Raw genomic sequence first — 22,961 nt, forward strand, 5'->3', positions numbered from 1 at the left:
GATGTGTGGCACATGACATCATTATGCATCCCTGTCATTATCTGTGGTGTTATCTTTAAGATGTGTGTGGATGTGCCACCCAGTGTATGTAACAGTCAGTAGCTATAACCATTCCAACAACTGCACATACTGTATCTATCTTTTACACAGGTTTAAACACATTCATCATATTGTCACTGTGCATGGACCATATTTTAGTTCACACCAACTTCCGGATGCCAAGATCTGCCCTGAACAAGCAGGGTTATTTTTACTGAAGTGCAAGTTTTTATGTGTAGAGGTTGCCCACAACAACTATAAGATCCTAGCGTATATCTTCTGGAAGATAATAGGTATATAAGTAGAATATGATTGATTACAATGGGCAACACCTCCACTACCATAAACTGCAGTTTAGTAGAATATACCCCTCAATTTGGTGGCAGTTATGTATCTATAATGGGTGCGATGTTCTAAAATCAGCCAACCCTTACTACCCCCCTCCGCCGGCTACTGCATTGATACTAATCGCATATATTCTAACATATGCGATTAGTAAAGCGCATATGCAGAGTGCGGGAAATGCTGGGAGGGATCTGTGATGGATCCCTTACAGCGCTGTGGAGAGAAGCCCACAGGCTTCTACATGGTATCTCCAGCAAAAGCTGGAGATTTCCTTTGTAGCGTGGATCCAGGCTCAGGGGCAAACGCAGGATTTTCAGAAGGGTGTTTCCAGAGAGGGGCGGAGCAAAGCACGGAGATGGACACTTAGGTGACCCAGTATATGCCGGGTCAGTTAAAGTATTATAGATAGACCAAATTTATATAAATAATAATTATACACTCTCACTGATCCCTTCACAGGCACACACCTCCAAAGGGATAGTGAAGGCTACATTCCAGGCATAGCACAGCTTTTTCACAGTCTATACCTGTTTTTTGAAGTGCACATTGGCACCAACCAGCAGAGATATCTCCCTAGGACGGTTCGATCTAATACAAGGCACATGTCCCACATGGAGCAACTATTTAGAACCTCTAAAACCTACTAAAGCTCTCCATATTACCTCACATGTATTCAACCTCTAACAAGGATAAAAAACCCTAAAAAACCCAGCGTAGAGAGAGAGAGAGTTTATAAGCAATATCGCCTCTCTGAATTATTATACAAATAACCCCTGGTAGGGGACACATCCCACCCTTGAGAATCGTGAGGACCAAGTCAATGATTTTCACAATCCCCTGATGAAGTCCCTATAGGGACGAAACGCGTTGGGCACAATTGTTATGCTGTTTAGAAAATCTCTGAAATCCTGTGTGGTCCAAAAGTACCAAGACCGATGTGGTGAATAAGAGACTTTTTAATAAATATATATTTTGGACTATAATCTTTGGACTTTACTGCTTCGTACTAAGTTAAAAGGTTGTTTAGACCCAATCATTAATAGGGCTAACCAAGGGCGCCAACTTACAACTGTTATCCATACTCTCCCTTTACCTCATCCAACAAGAGGTACTCGTAAGACTGGCAGCCTAGAAACATCTATTAATAAGGAGTGGCACGAAACAGGAGTCTGTTCTCTCTCTCTCTATATATATACTCTATATATATATTATACACATACATAACAGCAGTGTAGACCCCTGGGCATAGCAATGTATTGGGGCCCCTACCTATCCTCCAGCGGTAGGGGTGGGGTGGTGCTATGAGTGGAATCTTTGATGTCCTGCAGGTGGTAGGCGGTATTATATCAACTGCTCAGCATGTAGGGCCTGGATCAGTAATTTCCACTAATTACCCCTTTACTGCACAGATGGTGGGAGATGGGGTGGGAGAAGGGGGCATTGGGCTGAATGAAGGGGCCCTGATACATAACTTCCAGGGTGGTAGAGGATATGTAATATGCAGAGGAGGGGTGTATAGTGAGTGGGTTTATTATTCATAATTTTCTGGTGGGAGGACAGCTTGCTTGACTGCAGATATCTCCAGTTCCCGGAAATAGATTTCTTAGCTTTTAATGGAATTAAAAACTAGAGAATCCCACCTACAAAATGGTATTGGGGACTAGGGGATCAGACTTCAGGAGGCAGAGCAATCTGTTAATGAGTATATAAAACTACATACCAGGTGTGTGGAGCTGGAGCAGTAACCAGCTGCTGGAAGGCTGATATCTCTAGTTATGGGCACAGTAGAGACAAGCTAGTATCCATCAAAGGGGGAGAGTCCCAGATTTTGAAATATACCCTCAGGAAAACTCTACGTCAGACAGAACCTGAAATATCTGACTAGGAAGAGCAATTAACAGGCTTGGATGGGTACCACTGCTTTGAAGTCAGATATCTCCGGTTCCCAAGGGCCGATTTTTAAAATTCTTGTACCCATGGAAAGAGGGGCCCCTCAGCTTTCATTATAGGACCGTTAGACTCCTGGGGGTTTCTGGGCACTCAGAAACCCCCCTGCGTGCACCACTGAGCATGCGGGCAGGCATTAGAGCATGCAAAAAGGAGGTAAAAACCCCAATAACCGAATATGTGAAGGGTTTTGGACATGCTGGCCTCTGAGTCAAAAGGGAGCCACATCACAAACCAAGCAGACATATATTCCAACTGGACAGCTGCCCTTTACCCAGGTTGGCATTTAAAATGTTCATCCTTCTGCACTTTGTAACTGAATGGAAGGAGATGTATAGGTACATTTAGAACAGTTTGTAGACAGCAGTGGATAATATGACCCATTATAAAATCTAAAATTACAAATATTAGAGGAAAAATAGATTTGCATTAAATTCACATTTTGTATGATTAACATTCAAAACTCTGACATGGTAATTCAACATAATGGGGGTAAAAAAAAATCACGCACACAAACTACAGTGCAGTCATCTTTAACACAATAGTAAAGGGCATTTATTTTAACTAACCGACCAGAATTGTAACCAATTGCCACAATACTGTACACAATGATTTAAAAATTATAAATAGACAAAATTACGTAGGACATTCTGCCCACTTGACAGAAGCCTAATTTAGGCACAGCCTTTGCTGACAAATTCATTGATCAAGTCACAGTGATTTAGTCTTGTGTTTAAACACCATCCTCATTAAAGAGGAAACAAAACAACCCTTCATCCTAAAACACAGTAAAGAAAGAATAAAAAAACATTAAAAATAAGACAAAGTAAAACTGCAATGTATTATTATTTTTTTTGTCCCAAGGCACTGCTTTCCTATTTTGGGATGCATCTCTGCTGTAATAAGGAAATACACAACAATAAAATTATAGGGCATTTGTCACCTGCACAGATTGGATGGCAGCCATTTTGTCGACTGGTCCAATAGTCTTGAAATTGCATCATACCAATTTATTAGGAACCAGTGATCTCACGGAGGCACTGTATGGGGTTCAAGGGTAAGATGCCATTGCAACAGCATCGAAACACTGGAAATGGCACTGTAATTCACCCCTCTTGTAGCCCAATCTAGCCCCGGACTTGTGGATTCAAATATCTGTGCTTCAAAACAAAAATCTCTCCGGAGGAAACGTAAGTGCTGAATACTGCCGCGCTTACGCCATGAAGGAACCCGTGGCTAACAAGATTGACCCCTATGACCCAATATTAATGATTAGTAAATTGGTAGACTGCAACCCCATGAACATTGGTTTAGTCCACAAACTGAAGGCCTCGGATATAACTATACAATAGGTGCACAGAGCAATCACAGCTTATTGACCGATTTGTTTAAAACTAAAAAAACAATCCCAGGGAACTTCCCTGTTTGAGGTTTCCTATAAAAACATTACGCCATCCGTTTTATGATGCCATTTACACATGTTATCTACAAACACACATACTGTAGAGTTATACCAGATAAGACAAATACAGACTTACAGGAGGATTTTCAAAAAGTCAGCAGACAAAAATTGTCTCAAAGGGTTTCCTCTGTCCCAGAGACGCCATTTTTTTTAACCCTGCACTATTAAATATAAAAAGGTACTAAAAGTCAATCCTGGCGACTCATAAAGTGGCTTTTTAAAGTGAAAGAGACAATTGTTTTTTTTTGGTGGCAAATATAGATGTCCTCACAGCATTTCTCAGTAATTTCTCTTTTGTAGAAGTCATCTTGCAGCATTGTTGGGGTTAGAATGTATGTTCATCCTGTAGAAAGAATTTTGCACTGAAAGCACCAATGCCATTTCATCTGAAGACTGTTTATAAAACACCCATCGGTAGAGATGGCATAATCCAAGGTGGAACACCTCCACAGTGCATTCAGAGGGACATATTGATATGCTCTAAAACAGACGTATCCCACTCGTAGCCTTTCAGCTGCTGTGGAAGTTAATTATAAACTTTTATGATCTTGGTTGTTGCACCAACTGCAAAGATACTTGGTGGTGTGCTCTAGATGATAACCATCAGGACTTGAACATTGCTACATATAAAACCATTGGTCTAGTTTTAGGACATGACTAACAATGGTATAATGTACAAATGTAGTGTAATGTTGGTGCGCAGCTAGTGCAAATCAAATTGGTCCAAATCACAACATACTGTATCATTAAACCATCAAGTTCATCCTAGTATCTCTCATATTTTCTAATTTGGACAGGCTTATTTCAGAGTTCTGCTTTAGTTGCGCAAATATTTTTCGGAAATCATCTTCATTTGGTTATTGGCTCTTTCTTGAAGGCACTTTCTAAAATGTAAAATGTAAACGTTTCAATGGAAGACAAAAAAAAAGTAAAGGTTTCTTAGGTGGAAGAAACCTAAAGATGTGGTCATTTTTATCTTGAGATTCCAGTAGTTTGAAATGCACTGCAGAGATGGAGCCCTCAATTGCAGTCATTGACTATAGGGCTTAGCTGAATCCCCATCGCTGGTGTACATCCCCATGATTACACTCTGTAGTGGTTGGATGTTCTCCACGAGAGGTTAGGCACAAATTAGAACCAATGTTTTTCAGTAAGCGTTCCTGGAAAAAAAAATTTTTTTTGTCAAGTTACACATACACCAGCCCCATGACAGATGTAAAAGATTTGTATGAAATGGGCTTCCATTCATCAAACACAGTCCTCTGAATAGCATGGAGAACTGGATACGCATGTCTCAGAGCTAAGGACAATTGGATGAGGCACTGTCACTGTATGCTTGGTGCACTGAATGAGCAGTTTGTGTAAAATTGCTTGGTGCGCCTGCATTTGGGCTTACAGTACGTCTGACTCCAAATAAGAGCTAAAGATACCTCTCACAAACTAACAAACTCATCAGAATGGAAATTAAGAAGGCACTGTGGAGGGAGATATTTTCCAAACACCTAGACTTGTTGTAATTAATCTCATTTAAGGACACTGCAGTTAGCCTCTCCTCAGCCCAAAGTGGCTTATAATTTGCCATCACCTTCATAGCTGTGACTAGGGTGGTGCAGAGGAGAACCAGCTGCCACCGCAATCTGTGAGTGCTTGGCACTTGCTTCAATATAGAACAGTAATTGGAAATCTGTTTCCTTCTCTGCCAGGTGCACTTCTAATAATATACATTACAGTGGGTAGGGCTGTTTGCCTGTCCTGTGTGCTCCACCTTTCCTGTGCCATCTTCCAGCAGATAGAGATATTATGAGGTCTCTTCATAATCCAGTCCCACAATGCTCAGCTCTCAGGAGCCATTCAATCAGCATTGGGCACAAAAGTTGGCAGAGAAAGATAAAGATGGATGCACTTTAAGCCCGTGACAGGAATCAGACAGCACAGCAGTAGTAATGTATCCTTGCACTGCCCTCACTACTACAGTGTGGCACAATATGTAAGGAAATAAATGTGTAAGCAGCATTACTGTGAGGCAGTAATATTATGCATATAAGGGACACTATTATGTGTGGCATTATGTGTAATGGGCACTACTAATGTGTGGCATTATGTATACATTTTAAGGGGCACTATTACTGTGTGGCATTATGTAAATAAGGGGCTCTAATGTTGGCATAATGTAAATAAGGGACACTACTGTGCAGTGTAACGTGAATAAGGCACACCACTTTTGCAGTGTAATGTGAATAAGGAACAGTATTGTGCAGTGTAATGTGAATAAGGGATACTACTGTGTGGTCTAATGTGAATAAGGGACACTTCTGTGCATGATTTGAATTGGGGATACTGTGTGACCACACTCATTTACACAAGATCACTTCCTTTTGGCACACACTGTCCTGCGTAAAGTATGGTGGCAGGAGGGGACACCAATTCTCTTTCTGGCACATGGTACCAGAGTAGGCTCTCTACCGCGCATTCAAATGTCTCCGGAAACATGGCATGGCGCCATGTTTGGGAGACTTATTTCACTATTGCGCAATCTCCATTTTGGCTGAGATTTTTCTCGCAGCCCCCAAAGTGGGACTCCCCCAAACTAAGTAATAACACATGGGTGCAGTCTGTGCAGTGTGGGCCCCCTGGACCAAAGGGCCTGTGTGCACTGCAATAATAAAAATGCCAATGAAATAAAAATAATAAAAATGACAATGAAAAGGAGAATGTGGTATACTTTACCTTTGTAAACTCCCACTCTTCATTTCCAGGAACCATTGTCCCTTTTCCCTTGTACTGGCACTCTCTGAGCTCCACCTGACCTGGGCCATATTTGGAATTCAAACACAGTTGCTTTCCTATATTATGCCGGAGTTCCTTTTGTGTGGTATATTCAAAGTACTGAAAAACACAAGCATTGTGATCATTTAGGCTACATAAATCTTGGGTGTCAAAAATGGTTATGTTAAAAGACAAGAAAAATAAAATAAAATGTTAGAACTTCTTGTTTAATATTAAAGCTTTGGTTTTATTTTTCTTACAATCAATGATTAATACTTCTAGTAGTCTCCAGGTGTCACTGTTGTCCCAAAAATAAGTATTGCATGACAATGGGCACAGCTCATAACAGCAAATATGAAAAGAAATTGGTAAGATAAACCTATGCAATAGTAAATATAACCCCAAACTTCCAAAATGTTGTAGAACACTGTAGCCATAGAGCAAAAGCTGGACTGACTACAGGCAGAACATTTGGGGTGCTAGACTTGGAGCAATCGGTTCTGTTTAGATTGCTTTACTGCTTTAGCCTCTGCCACCTCTGACATATACACTACCTTCTCTGAGAAGTCATTGGGCAAGATGCAGCAAAGTAAAAAATGCGGCCAAACCTACAAAAATGCGATTTTTGGAGGCTTGGCCACAGCCCCTATATACACCAAGCCTGGAATGTGTTACACTGCAGGGCTTGGATGTAATGTGCAACGCAATTATAAAATCAGCGTTGCACATAGAAGCCTATGGACTTCTATCGTACTTCCCCTGCAATGAGGGATCCAACCAAATCCCTCCCAGGATCCCGGTGATGCGTGCGTCTCTTGATGCATGCGCAGATAGGATTCTGGGTTCAGAACCCGGAAGTTCTATCATTGCAAAGGACGGCTTTACCATCCTTTGCAGAATACTTCATGCATACGGTGTTAGTAAACGCCGATATGCATGCAGAGGTTGGCAGCAATCATCGCAAGTTTTTTACGATGCTTGTTGCATTTCGCATAAAGCTACCTCAAAAGAAAAAAAAAACAACGGTCGCCCTCCCTGCCATAACAGTAATGGAACCACATTTCCAGTTAAGAAAGATACCAGCAAATCACTCCTCACACAGTTTCTCTCTCCCCCTATATATACAGAAGCCTTGGGTTCTGCATATGTGTCACATGTGCGTACCTGGTTTCCTCCCATCCCATGACAAGGGTACATAATCAGTGGCTTTCCTCCATGGTTGTTTTCCCCAACATCCAGGCAGCTCTGGGATCCTTCATTTTTAATCTAGAAGAAAGAGTTCAGTATTAGGAAAATAAAATACAGGTCGGGTCTCCCTCATCCGTGTATGCACAAAGACAAAATATTCCAAAAACCGTGTTTTTTTTTTCATACTTACCTCGTCTCCCAATGCACACGGCGGCCTCCGGGATCCTCTTCAGCAAAATCTCCAGTCCTAGGGGTGCATTGTGTGACCACGCAATGTACCCTGGGACTGAAGATGCCACTGAAGAGGATCCTGAAGGCCGCTGTGGAACCATAGGGGCTCGTGGTCCCGAGCATTTCGGATAAGGGATACTCAACCTGTATATACATTTGGGATGCAGTTATTTGGTCTACAGCATGATGGTCGACAGTCATTAGGTGAACACCATTAGGTCAACATGGGAAAAGGTCGACATGGGTCTAGGTTGAAAGGTCATTAGTTCGACAGGTCAATAGTTCGACAGTGTCTAGGTCGACAGTCACAAGGTCGACATGCGGTTTTTCACTGTTTTTTGATCTGACATGTGCTGACAGGCGGTATTTCATGCCCTACTATCCACTAGGGCGTGGTGGGAGAATAAAATAGTTTGTCGCACGTAGCGAGGCACCGGTCCCAGCAAATAGCGAGGGCTGTGAGGGGATGCGGTTCACTTTAAACTGTGTCCATGTCGACTGTGTTGACCATATGATCCCAACCCAGGTGCAGTGTGATGTACCTCAATTGCTTGGTACACGCCTCCCTATGCCACTTTACAGCAGCAAAGATGGAGGCAGCATTTCAGTGCCCTTTATTGCAGCACTTTAGTCAGGTCAAATGATTGATAGATAGATAGATAGATAGATAGATAGATAGATAGATATTTTGGGCTTAGGAAATACTGCATCCGATACTTACTGCACCGTAATATGTTGGCGAGAGATCTGGGATGAACATTTCCGGGTAAACAGTCTGGAGATACCATGAAAAGTTTTTACACTTCAGATCTTCTTTGAGTTTCATCCTTGGAGAAATGTCCCCAAAATTATTCTGTAACCACAAATGTGTAAAAATGGTCAGTAGAAGAAAAGCAGAGTTCTGCAACATTATGACCTCGTGCAGTTATTCCAGTGTCTCTTCACTTGATGGTTAATTTGTTGCAAATGGAAAATGCTGTAAAAGGCAACAACTTTGCTTAATCTGTATGTTCACTAATCTAATGTTATAATAATGTATTCCCACTGCACACACGTACGCAGATATACAGATAATGTGATGGGCACATTCTGCCCATGCCCACCTGCATAACTCCCAACTGTCCTGGTTACAGCGGGAGAGTCCCGCTAATTGCAGACTGTTCCGCTGTGCCTGCAGTGGGTTGCAGTGTCCTGTGGGTGGGGGGGGGGGGTTAGGGAGAGCCAGCAATGACCCCATCTCAGCTCTGCAACAAATGCCATGGGCACGGGATCTCTACATTGCAAGGAGGGAGGTGGGGCTGCCCAGCACCTCTGAGAGCGTTGGACATGCCCCCAAATTGCTGATAAAAGGAATGCCATGCCCCTATAGAGATCATGTAGAAATATGCCCCGGTGCTGGGACAACTTCTCCGGTCCCAGCACCGGAGCAGGAAGTACAGCACGACAGCAGGCTCCAGCTTCGGACGGCTCCTGAAGGAGCAACCAATAGGGAGCAGCCATGGTGGGCCAATCAGCGCCCATCACGCTGCCCTCCTCCCCTCGCCCGGCGTCTGACGCTGGCGGAGATTTGAAAAGTAGAACCCCGCCACAAGGCAGCAGACACGGCAGCAGTAAGGAGCGGAGGAAGATTCGCCGTGTGGATGCCACCGTAGCCAGAAGCGGCTCCAGCAGACACGCCGTATTGAATCTTCCTCCACTCCTCTCTGCTGCCACATCTGCTGCCTTGTGGTGGGGTTCTACTTTTAAGTGTACTGGAAAGAAAAAAGGTATGTGTGTACTAAGCGCTGGATAATTAATTGCAGCTGGTCTCTTGTAGTGGGTTTACGCCTAAAACCCAAATGCAATGAACAAACAAGAAAAAGAGAACAAGTGACCAGCGCTATACAGATATTCAATGAAGTATATCTTTCCTGGAGTGAATTTCTGTTTTCTGCAGAGATAAATCTTCCTGATGTCACTTGGAAATGAACTTACAATAGCGTTCAGCTCACGCGTGCCCGTAAAAGTTTCTTTGTAACACCTTCATACAAACAGGAAAGTCGACATGCACTGATAAAACGACATGGAGTTGACTTACATAAGGATTCAGTCTCGCGTACACCTCAAGGTATCTTTGCCTTAATTAGATCACCGCGGACACCCAGGAACAGGTAACAACGTGGGTTTATTCACAGATTCACAGGTTAAGGGATCCACAGCATACACAGACACAGAACAGAAAAAGAAATCCCAACGGAGGCGATACAGATGGATGTAACGTCGGCGGCGGCTTCCTCCGTGCAGTACGGTTAGCTGCAGACAAACCGGGTTGGAGGTCCAGAGGTAGTGGGTAACGCCGTGCTGATGAATTCCACTGTTGCTGCCGGATGGGATAAACAAAGTGGACGGCTTGATCAACGCGTTTCGGATAGTCTACGCTATCCTTTTTCAAGATCTGCCGCTATGTTCACAGGGGGCTGTTTTTATAGCACACCTGTGTAAGTCACGTGATTCTTGTACAGCCAATGGTTTGGAACCTGTGTCCGGCTAATAACTGCTAGTATCATTCTAGCTAAAATACCATGCTATACAATATACATTCATTTAATTACACTCAGTGACAATGGATAAAAAGTATTAAAAATTATTAAAATACATTTATGCAAAAAATATACACGAAAATACAAAAATACAAAAATATAAAAAGCGTATAAAATTACATATAAAAATAGAAAAAATATGTATTGCACTTATATGGATAGCAGCATGTAAATTGCACACTAACTGGCTAACAACTCATTTTTTAGCCGGACATTTGAGGGAAAAACGGGAGAAAGAGAAAATGAAGTTAGTAATATATTCCCCCAAACATATAGGTTTATATCAGCCATTTGTACTCGTAATCCACATTTAATCCATGTGGAACCATGGTATTAAGTGTGAATATACACTTCATTTCTAACTTAGCTAAGCGTTCTTCTAAGTCATTCCTTCTCCAACTGGACTTGCAAATTTTAATTCCACAGAAAGACTTGAGTCCTCTAATGTCACAATTATGTTTTTCCTTGAAATGTAAGGAAACATTATGCAATTCATGGCCTTTTTTTTATGTTTCTAGTATGTTCAGACAGGCGGTCTTTAAGATGTCTACCCGTCCGTCCGACATACTGTTGGCCGCAGTGACATTCTAACAGATATATCACATTCTTAGAATTGCATGTAATAAACTCATTAATGGAGAAATTTTCATTATTAGCATTAGATTTATATTCCATAATTTTCGGTGCAGTTTTACATGCTTTACACATTTGGCACATGCCACAACGATAAAAACCCTTCGATAATACACGGGTAGTGCGTTTAGGTACTGTTTGGGCACTTCTAACCAAAATATTAGTAAGGTTGTCAGCCCTACGGTATGTGAATCTTGGTCTGGATCCCACAAAATCTTGTAATAGGGGATCTCTAGTGAGAACACCCCAATGTTTCTTGATCAGTCTTTCAAGTTGTGTGTGTTGGGAAGTGTACTTAGTTATAAATCTCACTTCCCGACTTTCTGACTTAAATGTTTTATTAGTGTGGGTAGGAAGAGTAGCATGATTTTTATTATACGCTTCACATACCCAGGACTGATTATACCCCTTTTGGAGGAAATTCTCTCTCATTTCCTCTGCCTGAACTTCATAATCGCTGGTATTTGTGCAATTCCTTCTCAGCCTAAAAAATTGGCTGGAAGGAATACTTTTAATCCAGTTCGTGTGGTGATTACTTTCACTGCTTATGTACGAACAACAGTCCGTGGGTTTTGTGTAATTTTTGGTGCAAATTTTCAATTCCTCAATAAAAATGGTAAGATCAAGAAAGTTAACAGTAGTAGGACTTATACTGTAGGTCAGTTCTATATTTTGATCGTTATTATTTAAATAAGAACAAAACTTCTCTAAGGTGTGTGGACCCCCCCTCCAGACGAACAGGAGATCGTCTATGTAACGAACCCATAGCACCAGGCTGGCACTCCATGGGTGGTCGGACCAAACTTGTTGATCCTCCCACCTAGCCATAAATAAATTAGCATAACTGGGTGCCAGCCTGGTGCCCATCGCAGTTCCTGCCGTCTGGAGGTAAAAGTCACCCTCATACCAAAAAAAATTTTTTTTTAAAATCATTGAAATACCCTCTAAAATAAATTCTTTTTCTTTTTCCTCTATTTTAGCTTTGGTAAGATGGTGATCTGTGGCTGCAATCCCATGGTGGTGTTGGATTATGGTGTATAGAGCTCTTACATCAGCTGTAACGAGTAAATCACCATCCTCCCACACCACTTCTGACAATTTTTGGATAACGGCCGCTGTGTCTTTTGTATAGGACTTAGTGTTTTTAACCAGAGGTTGGATCTTAGAATCTATGTAATGAGATAAATTTGAGGTAATGGATCCCACCCCTGCCACTATAGGGCGTCCGGGGGGATTTAATATCTTAACATAGAACACCCCGCTATGCCTGTTATATATATCTTGCCAAAAGTGCATAAAAGCACAGTAAATCCCCCCGGACGCCCTATAGTGGCAGGGGTGGGATCCATTACCTCAAATTTATCTCATTACATAGATTCTAAGATCCAACCTCTGGTTAAAAACACTAAGTCCTATACAAAAGACACAGCGGCCGTTATCCAAAAATTGTCAGAAGTGGTGTGGGAGGATGGTGATTTACTCGTTACAGCTGATGTAAGAGCTCTATACACCATAATCCAACACCACCATGGGATTGCAGCCACAGATCACCATCTTACCAAAGCTAAAATAGAGGAAAAAGAAAAAGAATTTATTTTAGAGGGTATTTCAATGATTTTAAAAAAAATTTTTTTTGGTATGAGGGTGACTTTTACCTCCAGACGGCAGGAACTGCGATGGGCACCAGGCTGGCACCCAGTTATGCTAATTTATTTATGGCTAGGTGGGAGGATCAACAAGTTTGGTCCGACCACCCATGGAGTGCCAGCCTGGTGCTATGGGTTCGTTACATAGACGATCTCCTGTTCGTCTGGAGGGGGGGTCCACACACCTTAGAGAAGTTTTGTTCTTATTTAAATAATAACGATCAAAATATAGAACTGACCTACATTATAAGTCCTACTACTGTTAACTTTCTTGATCTTACCATTTTTATTGAGGAATTGAAAATTTGCACCAAAAATTACACAAAACCCACGGACTGTTGTTCGTACATAAGCAGTGAAAGTAATCACCACACGAACTGGATTAAAAGTATTCCTTCCAGCCAATTTTTTAGGCTGAGAAGGAATTGCACAAATACCAGCGATTATGAAGTTCAGGCAGAGGAAATGAGAGAGAATTTCCTCCAAAAGGGGTATAATCAGTCCTGGGTATGTGAAGCGTATAATAAAAATCATGCTACTCTTCCTACCCACACTAATAAAACATTTAAGTCAGAAAGTCGGGAAGTGAGATTTATAACTAAGTACACTTCCCAACACACACAACTTGAAAGACTGATCAAGAAACATTGGGGTGTTCTCACTAGAGATCCCCTATTACAAGATTTTGTGGGATCCAGACCAAGATTCACATACCGTAGGGCTGACAACCTTACTAATATTTTGGTTAGAAGTGCCCAAACAGTACCTAAACGCACTACCCGTGTATTATCGAAGGGTTTTTATCGTTGTGGCATGTGCCAAATGTGTAAAGCATGTAAAACTGCACCGAAAATTATGGAATATAAATCTAATGCTAATAATGAAAATTTCTCCATTAATGAGTTTATTACATGCAATTCTAAGAATGTGATATATCTGTTAGAATGTCACTGCGGCCAACAGTATGTCGGACGGACGGGTAGACATCTTAAAGACCGCCTGTCTGAACATACTAGAAACATAAAAAAAGGCCATGAATTGCATAATGTTTCCTTACATTTCAAGGAAAAACATAATTGTGACATTAGAGGACTCAAGTCTTTCTGTGGAATTAAAATTTGCAAGTCCAGTTGGAGAAGGAATGACTTAGAAGAACGCTTAGCTAAGTTAGAAATGAAGTGTATATTCACACTTAATACCATGGTTCCACATGGATTAAATGTGGATTACGAGTACAAATGGCTGATATAAACCTATATGTTTGGGGGAATATATTACTAACTTCATTTTCTCTTTCTCCCGTTTTTCCCTCAAATGTCCGGCTAAAAAATGAGTTGTTAGCCAGTTAGTGTGCAATTTACATGCTGCTATCCATATAAGTGCAATACATATTTTTTCTATTTTTATATGTAATTTTATACGCTTTTTATATTTTTGTATTTTTGTATTTTCGTGTATATTTTTTGCATAAATGTATTTTAATAATTTTTAATACTTTTTATCCATTGTCACTGAGTGTAATTAAATGAATGTATATTGTATAGCATGGTATTTTAGCTAGAATGATACTAGCAGTTATTAGCCGGACACAGGTTCCAAACCATTGGCTGTACAAGAATCACGTGACTTACACAGGTGTGCTATAAAAACAGCCCCCTGTGAACATAGCGGCAGATCTTGAAAAAGGATAGCGTAGACTATCCGAAACGCGTTGATCAAGCCGTCCACTTTGTTTATCCCATCCGGCAGCAACAGTGGAATTCATCAGCACGGCGTTACCCACTACCTCTGGACCTCCAACCCGGTTTGTCTGCAGCTAACCGTACTGCACGGAGGAAGCCGCCGCCGACGTTACATCCATCTGTATCGCCTCCATTGGGATTTCTTTTTCTGTTCTGTGTCTGTGTATGCTGTGGATCCCTTAACCTGTGAATCTGTGAATAAACCCACGTTGTTACCTGTTCCTGGGTGTCCGCGGTGATCTAATTAAGGCAAAGATACCTTGAGGTGTACGCGAGACTGAATCCTTATGTAAGTCAACTCCATGTCGTTTTATCAGTGCATGTCGACTTTCCTGTTTGTATGAAGGTGTTACAAAGAAACTTTTACGGGCACGCGTGAGCTGAACGCTATTGTAAGTTCATTTCCAAGTGACATCAGGAAGATTTATCTCTGCAGAAAACAGAAATTCACTCCAGGAAAGATATACTTCATTGAATATCTGTATAGCGCTGGTCACTTGTTCTCTTTTTCTTGTTTGTTCTACTTTTAAGTGGCCAGCAACCCCTGTGTCCCCCTAGATCACCAGGCGTTCGGGCAGTAGGCCCGTGGCCAATTGCAGGTATCAGGCCTGTGGCTCAGTACTCCGGCACTAGTCCCGTGGGGACATTAGGGTGAGCTAGAGTGGGCATTAGCCCCATTGGTGTTTGGGCATTAGGTTAGGCCCTTCAGGCCTACTGGTGTATTAGGCCCAGACCCTCCTAGGTCTGAGGTCTCTCAGTAATAGGTCTGTGGCAGCAGGCCGTGGACTCAGGGATCGCTACTGTGGTGCAGCTGGTAGCAGCCAGAGGGAGGTAAGCCCTCCCTATTGTTCTGGTGCGAACACTTGTGGCGCCTTATAAATAAAATTATAATAATAATAATAATAATAATAATAATAATAATGTTGTCTTGCTTGCATTGCACCATTTTATTTGGCACTGTGTATTGTATGCTGTTCTTTTGTTCATGCAATTGTATCCCTGTGCAGATTGTATTCTTTGCAGGTTGCATAACGCTAGGTCACAGGCTGCGTGGGCATTAGGCGCCAAGATGCGCAACGCTAGGCTGTGGCATTGAAGGATCCGGCGCTAGGTCGCAGGTTGCGCAGTTAGGCGCCAGGTTGCGTGAGGCTAGGCCATGGCATCGGAAGATCCGGCACTAGGTTGCGTTGGCGTTAGGCGCCACGTTGCGCATTGCAAGGATCCGGCGCTAGGTCGCAGGTTGCGTAAGACGGCTTCTGGCTGCAGGTTTCGCGGGCCTTAAGCCACAGGTGAGTTTGCATATTGCCCTGCCCTAGGGAGCAGGAGGTGACTTGTGTTCATTTACAGGTGCCGGTACCAGTATCCTGATGCCAGTAGTGCCTGTGATGAGCATCCCCTCGCCCCCCCTCTAGGGGGATTCCCCACCCCTGTTTTGCCTGCAGGTAGCGTTGCATCGGAGTCCAGCGGAAAAAGAGGAAAGTACCGGGATCATCGTCGCCCCAGGTTTTAGTGATATTCATGCTTGAGCACAGGTGATTTAATTTGTACATCAGTTAGTTTGATTTATCCATCTGAACTGAAGCCTGAATATAACTAAAACGTGATGTATTTAGTGCACCTTAAGGACTGTAGTTGAGATCTGACCTACATCTTTCTGAGGTGTGAAAGTGTCACAGGACTATCCCTCCTCCCCCCATATTGGAGTGTGCAGCAGGGGTGAATCATCCAGGGTACACCCATATGTGTGTGTACCATATCATTTCAGGGATACTGCCCGGTGTCCCCTAGAAGTCCAGGAGTTCTACCCAGTGTGCCATATAAATCTAGGGATGCTGCCTTTTTTATATACTGCAGGGGTGCTGCTAAGCCCCCCTAGTGTAGTATCAGCACAGGGGTGCTGCTAAGCCCCCCTAGTGTAGTATCAGCCCAGGGGTGCTGCTAAGCGTGCATTATCAGCCCAGGGGTGCTGCTAAGCGTGCATTATCAGCCCAGGTGTGCTGCTAAGAGTGCCGTATCAGCCCAGGGGTGCTGCTAAGTGTGCGGTATCAGCCCAGGGGTGCTGCTAAGTGTGCAGTATCAGTCCATGAGGTGCTGCTAAGTGTGCAGTATCAGTCCATGGGGTGCTGCTAAGTGTGCAGTATCAGTCCATGGGGTGCTGCTAAGTGTGCAGTATCAGTCCATGGGGTGCTGCTAAGTGTGCAGTATCAGTCCAGGGGGTGCTGCTAAGTGTGCAGTATCAGTCCAGGGGGTGCTGCTAAGTGTGCAGTATCAGTCTAGGGGGTGCTGCTAAGTGTGCTGCCCACTACTGTTACTTAGATTAGTCATTCAGCTACCTCAGTGCAACTTTTTGGCTTACAATATTGTATGCTTTAAGGGGTTCAGAATAGACCGGAAATTAATGAAAATTAATGTTATTGAGGATAGTAATACTGTATTAAATCCTCTCATTTAAGCTGTTTTTAGGTTGTTGTTTTTTTTTTTTTTAAATACAGAACCCGAAAGGTTGTCAAAACCAATCCAGATTCAAAACACAAAAAGGAGATCGAGGTCTAAAACCAAAACCCCAAAAAGTGTCTGATGCACATCCCTAACATTTTCTCATGATTTGACAAATGTTGGGTCAAAAATACTAGCTTTAAAACAATGCTGCTATCATGACATGGTAAATGTAACCATGCGTGGAGTCTAATAGCAGGTGAACAAAAGTGGACTCTTTATTCCATATAGCCCATCAACGTTATGGGGTACGGCGACCCAGTCTTCAGGATGTATAACATCAGAGCACTGTGTGGGGTACACACCAGGACGACCCGCTCACAATGCACGATGTGAGCAGGTCGTCAGTGTTTCTTCCAATCCGCTCACAATGGCCACCCACACCTGGGAGTATGGTCATTTCCAGATCCTACCTGCTGCTGGTAGGATCTGAATAACGACCGACCCGCGGGACCGCGCATCGGATCGGTATCGGTCCACACCAGGACAGAAAAGGGCCCAATCACCACACAATCTACATCCAATCGGTTGGAATTGGATCTAGATTGATGGGATCTGACCCTTGTTGTCCTGGTGTGTACCCAGCATTAGTCCCTATCTGCTCCTACCTCCAATCTCTGTCTTCACAGCTCTCTCTGTCCATATCCAGAAAGTTTGAAACATATCATTTTGGTTTCACATACTTATACTCATACTAAATGTTCCACTTTGTCCCTGAAAGATACTGCAATAGTAGCAGACATTGTGTAGCAATAGGTACATTGTATAGAGCAGCTCTTTGTACTTACCTCTCGCACCATTTTGGCTGCTTGCTGATTCCTTCGGTAGTAGATCTCTTTATAGCTATCCATCCAGACCTCAGCCAGACGCACCTGGTTTCTAGTGATCACCTGTGTGCCCTTGGGGAAGGTATGGGGGCTTTTAGTGCGGAACACATGACCAACTACTGAGCAAGGTATGATCTCCAGCTGCCCACCACATTGCCAGACCTATGAAGAGATTAGGATTACATTAAATCACAGACCGCAATAAAATCGTGCTGGTCTCGGTTATGTTTAAAGTTCCAAAGAAGCTTGCATAGAGGATAAGGGTTTTATCTACCTCTGTATGCATCTTACTCTACAAGTGCACACTCAACCAAAATACATGTTTTTAGTGTAAACACTGTAAACTAGCTTGTACCGTATAATAGATTATGTACTGTATATAAAATATATATTTGGATGTGTCTTATGAAAGCAGCCTTGTTTTTGTACAGCACAACAAGTATGGTTCTAATAGTTTTAATAAATGGAGTTTTAATAAATGGCTAGATACAGTGTTGTGACTCTGGTTGGTGCCACCAATTGTGCCTAAAACACACTCAGTCCTTGTTGGGAAGGGATGTGACCTCATGACACCACCAAGCTTCATCACTCTGTAGGTGTACCCAGTACTCCGGATGCTGGGGTGCCCCCACAGACTCTCCCCATACTACAGGCTCCTCATCAGTGACCAGGAGCCAGACATTGGGGCAGATGTATGACCTGGCGATATGGGGGAGAAGGGGTATAAGCGCACGTTATGTGCACTGATACACGTTCTCCCCCATGTATGAAGGAGCCAGCGTGCGGTAAAGGAAAGGGGCGCTATGCGACCCTGTCCATATCAGTGCTGCTATCTAAATGATAGCAGGCCGAATGTATGGTCAGCATCGCTGACCGTTCCGTCCGATGCTGGTTTTGGCTTGGCCAGCAGCAGGCTGGCGAAGCCCTATCTCAACAGCAGGGACAGCGCTGTCCCTGCTGTTGGCTCTGGGCTGTGCTGGGGATCTCACGTGATTAGCGAGATCCCGCGCATGTCCAGTCCAGCCGGCCGGGGGGGAAGGAGACGGCGCATCAGTGTAAACTGATGAGCTATCTCCAGGAGGAGACATTGCCGGAGGGGGGAGTTAGCGCTCCGCCGCTTCGGCAGACGTTTATTTTTTTTTTATTTTTTTTATTCATCTTTATTTGGTCGTTTCTCATAAAATTCTATAAAACATACACATACATCAATACCTTTGACATACCTAACATATAAACAAACAAACATAAGTTACATTTAGCAGCAGCCAGTATATACTCTTGTGGGTTTATAGCCGTTTTTTATCCATCTTCCCACTCCATTTATTCGTTCCCTCCTTTGTCTATAAGCTTATATTAGGGCAGACGTTTATACATCTTGTCGGTCTCCCCTCCTGCTTCGCCTCGTTAATAAGGCGAGGCAGGAAGTATTATAGCAGCGCGATAAGCGCCGCTATAATACATCTGCCCCATTGCATGATAAGATCACAGTGCCACAGGAACCAGCGTTTTGGTGTCACCCCCACCGATGGAGACACCAGTGCGGTATACAACCACTGCATCCTCCTAGTGATGTCATTGGCTAGATCTAGATCCCACTAAAGTCGGATAATACAAATTATGCTAGGAGTGCATGACCACATCTCTAGTGGGACCTATCAACACTAGATGTTGCAGTGGCACAAAGCAGAACCCAACTAAATTGTGAAGAATGCCAATTGCATTACAGTCATGCAAAATAGTGAATGACCTGCTGAATACTGGATAAGCTTGCTGGTACAGTCAGTTATTGAAATCATAGTAACACAAAATGAATGAGTACTTCATAAACAATCAAAATATACCCTAAATGACATTTCAACATTCTCTCCACCCCAGATTTCCATTTGGTCATCGTAAGAACCGATGTGTTCAAAATAAGACTTGGATATTGAAAACAGACCTCCTGCAAATGTTGGTGACCTAGAACACACAAAAAAGCATGCATGAAAATGTGATAGATTCTGTGGTTTGCACATATTATACCCCAGTTGTCTCCCTGACAATGACGACATTTATGAGAGGGAAGTAAGCCTATTAAAACACCACAATGTGGACTTATATATGATCCATGACAGTGGTTCTCAACCTCCGTCCTCAAGTACCCCCAACAGTGCATGTTTTTCTGGTCTCTACACATAATCACAGGTGAAATAATTAGCTCCACCTGTGATCTTTTAAAACGTGTCAGTGAATAATGAGTGCACCTGCCAGGTGACCTGGAAAATGTGCACTGTTGCGGCTGCTTGAGAACCACTGATCTAGGATATACATTCCCAAAAAAATAAAAATCTTGATATGGCTGTGTACACACAGTGCAATTTGGTTGCTCTGCAATTTGGGCTTAATATCTCTCAGCAATATATACCAGTCTCTCAGTTTACCATTTTCACCAGCGATTTTGGCTGAAAATTGCAAGCAATTCGGTCGTGTTGTTTTTTCTTAAGCCCTGTACACATGGGATGGTTTCAGCCAAAATCGCCGGGTATATGGTCACTGCAGTGGTATCATACATATACAGTATATTACCTATTAGTTGAATTTGAGCAGTGTATAAATAAACTTCATTGATAAAGTCCCACCATGGCCGGAAAGGACCTCACCAGCCTCTTCTATATTTAAGATGGTTTTGCTGTGCTGAATCTAAGCAGCCTTTGTAAATATGGTTGTTTGGTAGATCAGACACAGCTCTGATTTTCTAAGTATTACATTTTGGAATGATCAGGTGCTATCTCTAGCGATTGTTGGCACTTCTGGTTTGAGGTATTGTGTTAAAGTGACGCTGGAATGCAAGATTAGCGGGTTCGTTTTTACTCGTTCTTGTGATCGCTGTCACGTGTTTTGGATAGCCAGCAAGATCCCGCTTTGAGATCCAAATAAATTTGAACCAGTAAAATTGAACCAGCTCATTTCTAGAATGCACTCTACAGTACTTCTGGTTTGGGCATCTTGCATGGAATAGCCTTTTGCAACATACTGCCTTCTACTCGCTTTCCTTCTACATCTCATCACAAAAAAAAACACATGGCAAAAGCATGTACCTCTGCCTATACAGTTAGGTGACCCTGCAACTACAATGGCCACAACTTTGACTAAAGCCCCATAAACATTACTCGGTCCCTGTAGACACATATCTGTGGCAGCGGGGACCCGGCGGATTTGCTGGAATCGGCATGTGTGTATTTAAGGGAGCGACGATAGTCGTTAAAGAGGACCTTCCTCATCGGAACATGTTCCGATGAGAGAAGAAGTCGTTAACGATATGGAGTGTACACACTAGGTGATATTGTAAACTATATTGCTCAGAAAGCCCTTTGTAAACGATATTGTTCACAATATCGCCTAGTGTGTATGGGGCATAACATATGCTTTCTGTGGCCTTGAACACTAAAAGGTGCATACACACTGCATTTTTGCCCAGTGTGTATGCTGACTGATGATGGGGAAAATCACAAATCTGGCACAAAGCACACTGGTAATACCAGCAGATGAGTGGTCGGGCCAGCGATGATGCGGGAGTGCGCAGCAGCGGTCACCGCTGGACCGTACACACTGGGTGGCTTCTGAAATGAAAGCAGCTCAAATGAGTAAACTGAGCTTCTTCCAGCTCAAAGTCCCCTAGCAGTGTGTATGGGCTTTAACTAACAGACTGCGCTGTAGCCCTAATATACCTTTCCTGGTTCAGCAATTGCCCAAGGTCATAGTAATATATATTGCGTAAAGAGCAAGAGAGAGATTGAACAAAAAAACACACACAGACACACACACACAGACACATAGACACACACACACAGGGGCGTGTAAGCAATAAAACTGATGTGCTAATTAGCTTAGATAACACAGTATACGTCATCTCACCCACAGAGCCAGGCACACCCTGGGTTTCTGTTCTTCCCACATGTAAAGTTTCTAAACTCTAAACCACCTTTACCTTGCTGATAAACCATTTATCGGTTTGACATTCAACTCCAGTTTTGCAATATAATTATACATATACACTATGCAGGCTTTTTTGTATAATAAAAAGCACACACACATTCATTAGGTAACAAAGTATAAAAACAGAGTTTATTACAATACAAAAATGATAACATCAGCCACTTCCTTCCTCTGCCCTCAATATACAAATGTAGCTACAGACATCACATGCAAAAAAGATCACCACCACAAAAAGAGGTTTTCTACATTAGTGTTTACATTTACAGATACTTCCAACCAATCAGCTCCTGTTATTTTTCAAACTCAACCTATAACAACGCAGTTAGGAGCTGGTTGGTTGGTATTTTATCTATGTCCACTTTGTCTTTCTCAAAGGCTCGCTTAGTAAATATACTCCTTAGTGTTTATTGGTGCATGGTCTCTGAACTTAATACAATGGGCCTGATTCAAATCAGTTTGGTAGGCTGCGTGTATGTAAATGTTCTTGCAGGCAGCGCTTAGCTCCAGTAACCCTACTATTAGACTCCGTACTGGAGCCGATAAGGGTGTGTCTGTACTCTGCCAGCAGGGATAAGACGGATGAAGACATAAAAAAAATCTGCAATTGTGCTTATCATTTTTATAGTTAGGATGTATGTAGAGTCACCACATATTTATTTATTATTTCTTTATTAATAGTTTCTTATATAGCGCACACATATTCTGCAGTGCTTTACAGAGAATATTTGAACTTCACATCAGTCCCTGTCCCAATTGAGCTTACAATCTATATTCCCTACCACAGACATTTTAGGGTTAACATTGTTGGGTGCCAATTAGCCTACCAGTATATTTTTGGGCTATGGGAGGAAACCGGAGTACCCGGAGGAAACCCACGCAAGTACGGGGAGAATATTCAAACTCCGCACAGTTAGGACCATGGGAATCGAACCCATGACCTCAGTGCTGGGCAGTAATACTAACTATTACACTGTCCATACGGATTCAGCATGAAAAGCCGGCGGTCGGGATCCCGGCATTCAAAATCCCGATGCTGGAATACCGAACGCCGAAATCCCGACAAGGGGGGGACGTGGATCGCCCCC

The 22,961-nt window shown here is 42.8% G+C and overlaps 1 protein-coding gene across 1 annotated transcript in view; it reads right to left on the reverse strand.

Moving 5' to 3' along the window:
• Positions 1-2,054: 2,054 nt before the first annotated feature.
• The window catches only part of GALNT6 (polypeptide N-acetylgalactosaminyltransferase 6), a 66,743-nt gene continuing 45,836 nt past the window's right edge, over positions 2,055-22,961 (reverse strand). Inside the window, 6 exon segments of the mRNA XM_083169462.1 lie at positions 2,055-4,953; positions 6,521-6,679; positions 7,724-7,825; positions 8,700-8,831; positions 17,863-18,063; positions 19,743-19,860. Of these exon segments, the coding sequence (XP_083025588.1) occupies positions 4,840-4,953; positions 6,521-6,679; positions 7,724-7,825; positions 8,700-8,831; positions 17,863-18,063; positions 19,743-19,860 (826 nt within the window). The 3' untranslated portion in view covers positions 2,055-4,839.

Source organism: Crinia signifera, chromosome 2 (assembly GCF_055691185.1).
Source record: "Crinia signifera chromosome 2, ASM5569118v1, whole genome shotgun sequence".
Lineage (NCBI taxonomy): Eukaryota > Metazoa > Chordata > Amphibia > Anura > Myobatrachidae > Crinia > Crinia signifera.